This window comes from Pelophylax lessonae (genome assembly GCF_965119305.1).
Source record: "Pelophylax lessonae genome assembly, chromosome: 5".
Classification (NCBI taxonomy): Eukaryota; Metazoa; Chordata; class Amphibia; order Anura; family Ranidae; genus Pelophylax; species Pelophylax lessonae.
This window is the reverse complement of record NC_138772.1, coordinates 52,898,116-52,910,337: the sequence shown is the minus strand read 5'-3', so window position 1 is coordinate 52,910,337 and position 12,222 is coordinate 52,898,116. Positions and strand designations below refer to the sequence as shown.

Here is a 12,222-nt window from a genome sequence, read left to right as displayed (position 1 = left end):
ATTAGGGTCAGAGCTTACACAGAGGAAAGATGTCATGGAACACCCTCCCTTCCACATTTTATAGTTTTCAGGCCTGGTAATTGGTTGCTCCACCCTGAGTCACACAACGAGTCATGTACCGGATTAGCAAGAGTTTTGACAGTGCGGGGAGGAGCAAAAGATCCAGGGAGCCACACATTAGAACAAGACCTGCTGTATGTAAACAAGTGGAAGCCTCAGCCTGGACCCTCGCCAGGTCACACCTCCATCACGTTTCACTCCGCCCTCTGGAGCTTACTCATAGGCAGCTCCAGTGGGCAGCATGAAACTCGTTGGGGATGTGGCCTGATGGGGGTCCGGGCTGAGACTGCTACTCTTGTCTACATGCAGTGGGTCTTGTTCTGATGTGCAGATCCTGGGATATTCTGCCATCACTCACGGCAGCAGGCACAGGACTACCCTTCTTGCAGCCTGAGTGGCTCACATACATTCCATGAATGCGGGGAGGAGGTTAGGGAGTGTAAAGTTGTAAGTATACATGTTTGGGGTAGAGGCATGTGCAGACATAAGAACCTACTTAATACAAAATTGAAATTTTGTATTGGAGGTGATTGGTGAGTTGGATCACCCACTGCCTTCTGTTATCCCTTGGAGCTTCCAGTGTACAGGCATAGTAGCAGCCATTTATAATATAAAATATATGATGCTACAACCCCTCCAACCAACATGTGGGATGTAAGAGCCGAACCTTTGCTGAGACAACAGCCACACAAGCTGTAAGTCCCGATTTACATTAGTGCGAAGACAGACATCGCATGTGATTCGGAGCGCACTGCTCTGAAAATCACATGCGATGTCTGTGCGATGCAAATTCAGCCATACAGATTGTATGGCTGAATTCACATCGCATTCGGACACAACTTGACCCTTTTTTGGGTCCGCTGCAGAATCAGATCGGTGGTTCACACCAATGCGCTCAGATTCATGTCCGAACTGACCGTTCGCACAGCGATATGCGAACTGATCTGGGGGTGTCATTAACTTTGTATTGACACCCCCAGCTATTCGCATATGGCAGTGTGAACTGCATGCAATTTGAATGCGATGCGGGAATGCGCAGTGGATTTGCAGGGATCCGCATAGCAAATATGTGAACCGCCACTAAATCAAACATCCAAACAAAAAGGGCGGCCACATGGTGTCCACTGCTCTTAAAATCTTCTTTATTATCCATCAGGGATAAAATAATACAAATACACAGAAAAGTGTTGCCGCACTACTAGCAATACTAGGAGTAGTTAATCTCTGCTCTTTCCCACAAGGATATGCAAAAGGTTTAGGTATCTCAAAGCATGATTGCCTCTTAATTTGTGTGTTCTGTAATAAAAGCCAATTTCCCAGCAATCACACAACACTGAAATATCCATCAGTCTCTCTAATTTCTCTGTTACTGATGTGACATAAATGAAAGATATAGTGATTTTGATCCTATTGCATTTATTGTGTATTTTGCAGACCGTGTCCACCGCCAGCGAGCTCCGCAAGCCAATTTACTGGATTGTAGCGGCAAAGGCTATTGATTATGAGCAATTACTAGTGCTTATGGCGAACGTGAAATGGGATGTAAAGGAAATCATGTCACAGCACAATGTATATGTTGATGCTTTATTGAAGGTAATTCTTTCCTCACTACACAGGATCTTTATATTGAACAGACAGCGCACATTCGGGTCTCTAAGCTCTGCGTTGTTTATTTGTTTTCTGTCATCTCCCAATGTCATTGAAACTTTAATGTTTCTCAAAGACTCTGAAAGAAAGTAAAGACCACAACTAGGTCACAAATATGATAAATGACAGCTTGTTTCTTGTGTTAGTTATTTGTGTCTGTACAGAATATATAAGTAGAAATAAGACACATGCCCATCAGATCTAGCATAGGAAAAATAAATTAAAGCTCAACTCTGGGCCCACCCACTTCTCACTGATTTTAATCCCTTTTTTTTCCACCAAATTTCTCAGGCTGGTCACTTCTAATATGCAGGGTGCTCACTGGATCCTCCCCTGGCTGTTTGCAATCCTTGGTGACACACAGAGCATTTCCACAATGACAGTGTCGCTCTCTGTGTTATTACTGTGGTACTACAGAGTGCCATAGTGATGTTCCATTAGGGGGCGGGTACATGACACCCTGCACTCACAGTATGTCCTCCGTCTACAGCCCAGCTTCCTTCATCTCAGAAGTTGCTCTCATCTCTAAGTTGAGCGTTTATCTAGGTACAGAACTGAATTTCTTCAGGTGGCAAGCATCATATAGAAGAGGAGTATTTCAGCCAGAGCTGTCTTTTTTTTTTTTTTTTTTTTTCCAACTATTGCTGGGGGACTAATTTAAGTGGTTATAAAGCCTAAAAAGCGTTTACCTTAATGCACTCCTGAGCCCTTATTTGATCCAGCACTTCTCTCCCCTCACCTCCTGGTCTCACTGGCTTTGCTGAGGCAGCAGGAGCCATTGGTTCCCACTGCTGTGAATCAAAGCCAGTTACCGGGGGGTCGGGACTCTATAGACGCAGACCGCAAAGCTCAGGAGCGAGCCTGTGTTCCATCAGAATAGGCGAGCCGTCAGATTATGTAACGGAAGTGACGTTCCGCCAGCTGAATACTTACTGCGCATTCGTAGAAGGTTTGCTGGTGTGACGCCTTCAGTCAGAAGGTGGCAGCGGACATGTTACTACACCTAGCTACGTGTTGAAGTTCACAGTCATTTAAGCAATAAACTGTGCAGATATAAATATATTTAGTATTTTGAGATCTGTGATGCGGTTTGGAATGTTACATTTTAAAGGAAGCTGGTCGCCAGCAGTAGGAAGGTGACGGAGGCCATCTTGGTACACCCTGCATCGGTCAGCGGTAAAACTTTAGGCTTTGAAAATGTAACATGAAAACAGCATGAACGATCCCAATATACTTTATTTATTCATATACGCTCACTTTATTCATTAAATGACTGAAATTCAAGACGTAGCTGGGTGTAGTAACATGTCCGCTGGTGTCTTATGACTGCAGGTGTTCTGTCAGATTAGCAAACTTGCGCATGCACAGTAAGTATTTAGCTGATGTAACGTCAATTCTATTACCTAATCTGACGGGTCGCCTATTCTGACAGAACACACCTGTCAGAAGCAGCTTTCTATGGTGGCATTCGCCAAAGAGGATGAGGCAGGAGTGCCAGCGGAGGATCCGAAAATCAGAGGTTCAGGACTGCTCTGCGCAGTTCCATTGCACAGAGCAGGTAAGCATAAACCTGTTTATTTAAAGAAAAAAAGAAAAGCATTTACAATCACAAAAAAAAAAGTAAAGAATCCTGGAGTCGGCCTATACAAACCTTGCATCCTTAGGTCCCCAAACCCACAGATGATCCAGTGGAAGGCAACACATCCTACACAGGCTGGTTCAATTGTTTCAACTGCTAAAATTAGCTTCCTGAACCCCTTACACAGTTACATAGCTCCTTGGATCAACAATCTTCAGTGTTGCTTTTTTTAAATAAATATTAAAGCTTTTGTTACCCAACACTTCATATTCCTGACATGTGTCTGCTGTACCATGTACTGGTATGGGACAGTATCCTGTTCTCCTTTGAATGGCTTCCTTTGTGTGAAATCCCTGGTGTTGCTGCAAGTCACTCTGCTTTCCTATTATAACTGACCACACTAAGCAGGAGAGTACAGCTGGTCAGTTCTCTAGCTATGCTGTGAACCTGGTGTACTCTCCTCTAATGATCAGACTTGTCCTGACAGCCAGTGAAGCTCAAGTCAAGCTCAGAATGCTGCTGCTTCTCCTCACCCCAGCTCTTATGCAGCAGAGAGAATGTGAGCACTTATTTAAAAAAAAAAAAAAAACATTATAAATAAAGGTTTTCCTTTTTTTATATCTATACATAAATGTTTTGCCTTTCATTTCGATTTAAAACTGAATCGGTTGTTTTACCAGGTGATCCTTTAAAATTACTTTTAACTTCTATATGCCCGTGCTATAGCCGATAAACGGCTACAGCGTGACCAAAATTGCCTGTAGGGCATCCATTTACGTCCTCCCCTGCTCTGTGATCAGCGAGTCCATGAGACTCAGCTGATCACAGATTGGAGTAAGGGGCTGGTCCGGGCCCCTTACCCACGTGATCAGCTGTCAGCCAATGACAGCTGATCACGTGATGTAAACAGCAGCCGGCGATCAGCTTTTTTTTTTTTCTCACGCTATAAGCGTGAGGAGAAAAAAAAGCCGATCGCCGCGTGCTGTCAGAGGGACATCGGTCCCGAAGAGCAACTGTACCCACCAGTGCCACCTATCAGTGCCCCATCAGTGCTGCCTATCAGTGTCACCTACCAGTGCCTATCATTGCCCATCAGTTCTACCTATTACTGCCCAGGAGTGCCCTTCAGTGCCCATTGGTGCCACCCATCGGTGCCGCCTTATCAGTGCCTACCAGTGCTGCCTTATCAGTGCCCATCAGTGCCGCCTTGTGAGTGCAGCCTCATCAGCGCACATCAATGAAGGAGGAAAAATTACCTGTTTGCAAAATTTTATAACAAACTATAAAAACTATTTATTTTTATTTTTTTCTTAATTTTCAGTCTTTTTTTGTTTGTTCAGCAAAAAATAAAACCCCAGTAGTGATTAAATACCACCAAAAGAAAGCTCTATTTGTTTGAAAAAAATGTAATAAAGGTACAGTGTTGCATGCGCAATTGTCATTTAAAGTGCGACAGCGCTGAAAGCTGAGAATTGGCCTGGGCAAGAAGGGGGTTAAAGTGGCCAGTAGGCAAGTGGTTAAAAAGGCAGTTATATTTTGTGTATATTGAGAAACCTAACCGGCCCTTTTTTTTTTTTTTTTTTTTAAGATATTTTTATTGAGTTTCAAAGACAAACAAACATACAGCAGCAGTGGCGGCTGGTCATAGGGGGCGCAGGGGCGCCCCCCCCCAGGGCTAGTCACACACAGTAAAATGCAGCAAGCATCTTAAAAAAAAAAAAAGAAAGTGTACCTTTCAATGCGAGGGGCGCCGGACACATTGCTGTCTATGGGAGGGGTGGGGGTTTTTGAATCATGTGCTTCTTTTGTCTGTTGCCGATTGGCGGGCTCCTGGTGTGTCCTCGGCGCGCAGAGCGATGCGCCCCCAACACTCCCACTAATGTTTTCCGAGTTTGCTGTCCTGTGATCAGGACACCGGACGTCGCTTGGGCGGGCGTCACTCTCTGCTTCCCGCCGCCTCACCCCAGAGCCCAGCGGGTGCCTTTGTCTCTCGTCTGGGCTGGAGTGGACTGTGACTACCTCAAATTATACAGCATTGCTCTCATCTGATCTTGGACTTGGTAAGTAAGCATGGGACTTTTACTAGGGGAAAATGCCGCTATGGAGCAGCTCATTGGGTCAGCAGGTCACAGGAAGAAGCTCAGTGTGTTTACAGCACATGATGTGCAGTGTGATTTGTGATCGGTGCAGGCAGGAGTGATCCCTCCAGGGTGATGTGCTGGAAAAACAACTCTTTTGAATTATATTCTGACTGAACAACACAACAAGAGAATAGCAGTCATTGTTAATGAATTTGGTGAAGGCAGTGCTGTAGAAAGGTCTTTAGTCATCAGCCAAGCTGGCGAGCTGTATGAGGAGTGGTTGGAGCTGAGAAATGGCTGCCTGTGCTGCTCTGTAAAGGACAACTGTTTAAAAGCAATTGAAAATCTGATGAAAAAGAAGAGAAAGTTTGATTATATACTACTGGAAATAACAGGCTTGGCAGATCCAGGAGCTGTGGCCTCTGTTTTGGGTTGATGCTGAACTGGGGAGTGATATATACCTGGATGGCATTGTATCAGTGGTTGATGCCAAGTATGCATGCTGGATAAGTGACCAGTGAACAAAGTTTTGGGCTTGTCTACAATCCACTTCTCCTGGGCATTTGCTAGAGGCTTGGCTGGAGACCCGGTGTAACGTTAAAAAACCCTACCCCGTGAAAATTCCCTACCCTCGTCACTTCCTGTCCACGTACGTCATTCAACAGCTGAGCCGCTTCCCACTGCGCTGATAACAGCTGCGGAGGGTAGGGAATTTTCATGGGGTTGTTTTTTTTAACGTTCACTGCGTCAGATATCAGCTGTTGCCACGCGTCCTACTGCGCATGGGCAGCCACTACATTAAATCATCTCCGCTCCAACCCTGAGATTTCCCTGCGGGCGCGCATCATTCATCAGCAGGTGCGGCGTCCCACATGATTTATATTTTCACGCAACTTTTTTACCGCGTTTTTTGCCGCAAAGCAATGCCTATTACATTTTTCTTTTTGCGCCCCCAAACACCCCCCCCCCCAAATTTTTGAGCACCAGCCACCACTGTACAGCAGTATGACAAACTTGCCCAGAGAAGTGCAAAAAAAAAAAACTATGCACTCGAGAGCTTTAAACATTATATAATTATCATCACACATTTCTTGTAATTATAAAATGCGTGGTCACAAAGAATTATACAAGCTGCAGAGTTTTGGTTCAGGTGAATATTAGTCAAAATGAATTGGGTTTGTTGCGCACAACCAGGGTGTAAGATCGTTACCACACTGATATTGGAGTAAGAGTCCGAGGGCTAGCTATCCATCCACCCCATATTTTATGAAATGTTTTAGCTCTTTTCTGGGTCTAAAACGTGAGTTTATACAAGGGTAAGGAATCACTGATTAATTTTAACTGTAGGGATCTTGTGGGGGGCTGCGGTCCCTTCCACGACAATAAAATAGATTTCTTGGCATATAAATATAAGATACTTAGTAATCTCTTAGCGTGAGAAGGGACATGCAGATCACCAAAGATGGCCAGAAGGCAATTCTTGGGATTTACAATGTTTGGCAGACCCAACGCAGAGGAGATAAAGGAACCTATAGCTATCCAAAAGTTCTGAACCATGGGGTAGGACCAGAAACCATGTAGGAAGTCAGCGGTTTGGCCACAGCTTCTAAAACATTCAGCGGAAGTGGACAGCCCCAATTTATATAGTTTGGTCAGAGTAAAATGGGAATGGTGAAAGACCTTAAGTGGGATAATGTGGTCTCTAGAGGATATGACTGAGGATTTAGATGTGTCACTAAATTCAGACCAGTCATACTCTGTAAGAGGAATATTCAGGGAGGCCCACTTCCTCTACACAACCTGGAATCTAGGGTTACTGTCTGTAACAAGAGCAGCATAATATGTGGAAATAAGTTTAGTAGGGTCACTATATCTTAACATTTTCTCTAGTGGCGGCACTTTAATAGGATTGTCCAGAGAACCAAACTGTGCACGGATAGCATGTCGAAGCTGGTAATAGTAAAACAGATAGGTGTGTGATATGTTAAAGTATCTGGCCCTTTTTTAAGCCAGTTGGCCAGAACTAGCTCCTGCGGAAGTCTTACCCATTTTTACAGCTCATACTGTGAAGAAGCCTTTCTATATCCTCCTGCTTCTTGGAACAAAGTGTTTCCTATACAGAAAGGCTTCTGTACAGTAAGAGCTGTGTAACTGTGCGAGACTTCTGCAGGAGCTAGTTCTAGCTAACTGGCTTAAAAAGGAAATCTAGTACATAAAAGCAGCAATTGCCATGTCACATGTGTTGTATAGGCTTTTTCTATAAGGGCATTTGTATATAATCGTAAAATATCGAAACCATTATGTTACAGGAATTTGAACAGTTTAATAAGAAATTGGCTGAGCTGTCAAAGCACGTCCGTATACCTTTGCCTGTGTCGAATATCCTCTGGGAACACTGTATACGACTCGCCAACAGGACACTTGTGGAAGGGTGGGTACCCACATTGTTTTTGCTTTTTTACTTGCCGTTACAGTGACTCAGTTTCAGGTTCACTTTTAAGACCATGAGCTACATGCTTTTAAATACTAATATAGATGATTGTGTCCCAATTAGGTACGCCAATGTGAAGAAGTGCAGCAATGAAGGGCGAGCTCTGATGCAGCTGGATTACCAGCAATTTCTGATGAAGCTGGAGAAGCTGACAGACATTCGGCCCATTCCTGATAAGGAGTTTGTGGAAACTTACATCAAGGCTTATTACCTGACTGAGAACGACATGGAGCGATGGATCAAGGAGCACAGGGTGAGCATCGTATGCAATTTAAAATTTAGAAAAAATATGCAAACAAGGAAGTCCTAATTCACTATCTGCATGCTAGAAGGGGATAGACAAAAGTCTGATTATTGTAAACCAGAACGTACAGCGTGTAAAATAAGTATTGAATGCGTCACTGTTTTTCTAGGTATATATATTTCTAAAGGTGCTATTGCCATGACCTTTTCACAACATGTCGGTAACAACTCATGCAATCCATACATACAAAGAGACCAAAACAAATGAGTTCAGAAATGTTATGTGTAATAAAATGGAATGACACCGGGAAAAAGTAAGAAGCTTATGAAGAAAAGGAGGTGCAAAAAGGCATGGAAAGCCAAGACACCAGCTGAAATCTATTAGTAGTTAGAAAGCAATCCTGCCCCTTGTCAGTTCAAATTAATATCAGCTGGCTCAGTCTCAACTGATGGCCCATATAAAGGTCTCTCATTACTAAGGTGTCACACAAGAAACATCTCATGATGGGTAAAAGCAAAGAGCTCTCTCAAGACCTTCACAACCTTATTGTTGCAAAACATACTGATGGCATTGGTTACAGAAGAATTTCCAAACCTATAGATGTTCCAGTGAGCACTGTTGGGGCCATAATCCAGAAGTGGAAAGAACATAATTTCACCATAAACCGGTCGCGACCAGGTGCTCCTCACAAGATTTCTGACAGAGGAGTGAAAAGAATGATCAGAAGTGTTGTCCAAGAGCCAAGGACCATGTGTAGAGAACTTCAAAAAGACCTGGAATTAGCAGGTACAATGGTTTCAAAGAAAACCATAAGTAATGCATTCAATCTTCATGGCCTGTATGCACGCTCACCATGTGAGACTCAATTGCTACAGAAAAAGCATGGTGAAGCTCGTTTAAAGTTTGCTGCACAACATTTAGACAAGGCTGTAAAATACTGGGAGAATATAGTCTGGTCAGGTGAGACCAAAATTGAACTCTTTGGATGCCATAATACACACCATGTTTGGAGATAAAATGGCACTGCACATCACCCCAAATACACCCCCATACCAACAGTGAAGTTTGGAGGTGGGAACATCATGGTGTGGCACTGTTTTTCAGCATAGGATACTGGCAAACTTCAAATCGTTGAAGGAAGGATGAAATGGAAAAATGTACCTACACATTCTTGATAAAAATCTACTGCCATCTACCAAGATGTTGAAGATGAGATGAGGGTGGACATTTCAGCAAGACCCCAACCCAAAGCCAAGGAAACTCTCAATTGGTTTCAAAGGAAAAAGGCTGCTAGAATGGCCCAGTCAATAACCTGGCTTGGATCCAATAAATAATCTATGGAAAGAACTAATGATCAGAGTTCTTAGAAGAGGCCCACGGAACCTTCAAGATTTGAAGCCTGTTTTTGTAGAAGAATTCGCCAAAATCGCACCCAAGCAATGCATGTGACTAGTTTCTCCATACAGGAGGCATCTTGATGCTGTCATTGCCAACAAAGGATTTTGTACCAAGTATTAAATACATTTTAGTTAGCGTGTTCAATACTTTTTCCCTTTGTCATTTCATTTTATTACACATAACTTAATTTCTGAACTTATTTGTTTTGGTGTCTTTGTATGTATGGATTGCATGGCTTGTTACCGACATGTGGTGAACATTTCATGTCAATAGCACCTTTAGAAATCGATTTACCTAATAAAATGATGAAGTGTTCAACACTTATGGCACTTTTCCACTGCAAGTACCGGCTTGGCTCTACTCGGCCCGGTTTGCTTTTCCACTGCTGGTACCACATGGTACGGTGTTGGAACGGTTCAGTACGGTATGGTTTGCTTTTCCACTAAAGTAGTACTAAAGTTAAGTGGGTGGGATAACAACGATTCTCTGACCAATCAGTGGCTAGTAGTGACTGCATGCAAAGGATTATGGGATATGGTACCGGGTATGGTACCTCTTGGAACCACAATCGAGGTGGTACTGTTTTTGAGAGCTGTACCGTTCGGTTCCATGCAGTGAAAAAGCGCCACCGTACCGTACCGTACCGAACCGTTCCTACACCATACCATGCGGTACCAGCAGTGGAAAAGCACAAAAGCGAGCCGAACCGTTCGGTTCCATGCAGTGGAAAAGCGCCATAAGTTTACCCGCTGTACATACAAATGTTTTGCCTCTCACTTCTATTTTAAAATTAGTTTTATTTTACAAAGTGAACTAGATGGACTTGTGTCTTTTTCCAACCTATCTATGTAACAATGTATGTGTTTAATACTTATTTCACCCGCTGTATATAGAGCATATGTCCGCAGACTGTCACCCAACAGTCAGGTCAGCTTTTCCTATAGAAAGAGAGCTCTGAAAATGGGTTTTATTAGCAGATAATGAGATCATTTCAGAGCTGACAGGTTCTCATTAAGAGTTTGTACTGGTTTATTAATTGGGTGCACTGTCTTCCGGAATGACACAATGTTGTTCATCTGTGTCTGATCTATTGAGACTTAGTATTTCTCTTTTTTTTCTCTTTTTATAGGAATACTCCACGAAGCAGCTAACCAACTTGGTGAATGTATGCCTTGGTTCCCACATAAATAAAAAGGCCAGACAGAAACTCCTGGCGGCTATTGATGACCTGGACCGACCAAAAAGATAATCCATTGGGGGGTTACCTCCTGACTAAGTCTGATGTTACAGCTTTTCCAAGCCATCATAGCCCATGCTTATTAAAGCCCAGCTCCAGCCATAATTGTTTCCTAAAGTTTTGAATAGAGTGGGGCAAGGGTAAAGCCTTTGTCAACTATTTACTATGTCCTGGTTGGGGGGGGGGGGGGGGGGATTTCCTCTCACTTCCTGTCTGATAGGTGTTAGATAGAACAGGAAATGAGGGAAACATACCCCACCCACCCACAAGGGGCGCAAACACCGCTCAAAAAAATACCTTTTTCTCTATCGCTCATTGGCAGACGTAGTCCTCGGTGATACAGCACCTTCGGGTTATGTTGCCTCCACAGGAGTAGGACTAGACAGGAAATAAAATGCTCTGGCCACACCCTAGGGGCAGTCCCAGAGGGTATATCCTCTCTCTCTCTGCCTCAGCAAATCAGTTTTTTTCTGTCTAGTCAGGAGTAAGGACCTAGATACCTTGCTGGGATCTTCGGTCCTGGCAGGATTTTTTTCTTAGAAAAGAATTTTTTAAGACAGCTTTTTTTCTCCAGTGTTCCTGTGAGATCTTCAAGCAAGAAAGCTGAACTGGGCGACGGGCTGGATGTTGAGATCCAGTGGTCACCCCAGTTCAGCCTACGAGCGCGTGCAGGCCATAGCTCCGCGCTGGGTCGGCCGTGACATAGTCCCACTGGACGGGGACTGACCCTGCGAGTTAAACGTCTCGCTGAAACGCCAAAGACCATGAGTCACGGCGCCCGTATTGGTCGACAGCCCTCCTACCTCGGTGGAGAGGGGTACTGTCAGGAGTTGGCGCCTGCCTGGTTCCGGTATGGTGAGTAGTATGTTCCCCCTTTCCCCCTGACGGGTCTTGTGGTGAACGCGGGCCCCTCTCTGTAATGGTAAGGATGGGTTCCCCTCTATCCTACAACATGTCACAGATCCCCCTAATTGAGTGTGATTTTTGTGTACAAGAAGCCAGGAGGCTTGGTTTGGGAGCTGACAATCTAATTGTAAAGATGTGTAAATGATTGTAGTCAGTGGCAGTACTAGAACTTTACTGTGATAGTATAAGGTATCCTACCTGTCAGTAGCCACAGGGCGATGTCTATACATGTATACTGCATTCCAGATCATTCCTCCAGCTAAGCAGCGGACCGCATACGGCCCGCTAGGGTCCGGTACCTCCGACCACGCTGACCACCATGAGGGTGAAGGGTTGTGAGGCCGAGATCCTTCTGCAGACATGCCGTTATTCTGTGCAGGCCGCCGCCATTGTCTGGTAGATCGCACGAGGCCGCCATTTTGGTGTAGCCTCGTGTCTCCAGCATGGGGGCGGCCATGTTTGAGGTGACTCAAACACCTCATGGAGCCAGGGGGAGGAGCCGGCAGACGTGTTAAGGGGCGGAGCCGCCTCTTTTACCCAGGAAATAGGGCCAAAGACTTCCTGTCTGTAACAAGACAA

At 44.4% G+C, this 12,222-nt stretch overlaps 1 protein-coding gene across 1 annotated transcript in view; it reads left to right on the top strand.

The window, feature by feature from the left end:
• The window catches only part of VPS50 (VPS50 subunit of EARP/GARPII complex), a 428,941-nt gene extending 418,027 nt beyond the window's left edge, over positions 1-10,914 (top strand). The window contains exons 25-28 of the mRNA XM_082258038.1: positions 1,495-1,653; positions 7,677-7,798; positions 7,922-8,111; positions 10,630-10,914. Of these exons, the coding sequence (XP_082114164.1) occupies positions 1,495-1,653; positions 7,677-7,798; positions 7,922-8,111; positions 10,630-10,749 (591 nt within the window). The 3' untranslated portion in view covers positions 10,750-10,914. The remainder of the gene's footprint in view (positions 1-1,494; positions 1,654-7,676; positions 7,799-7,921; positions 8,112-10,629) is intronic.
• Positions 10,915-12,222: the final 1,308 nt, after the last annotated feature.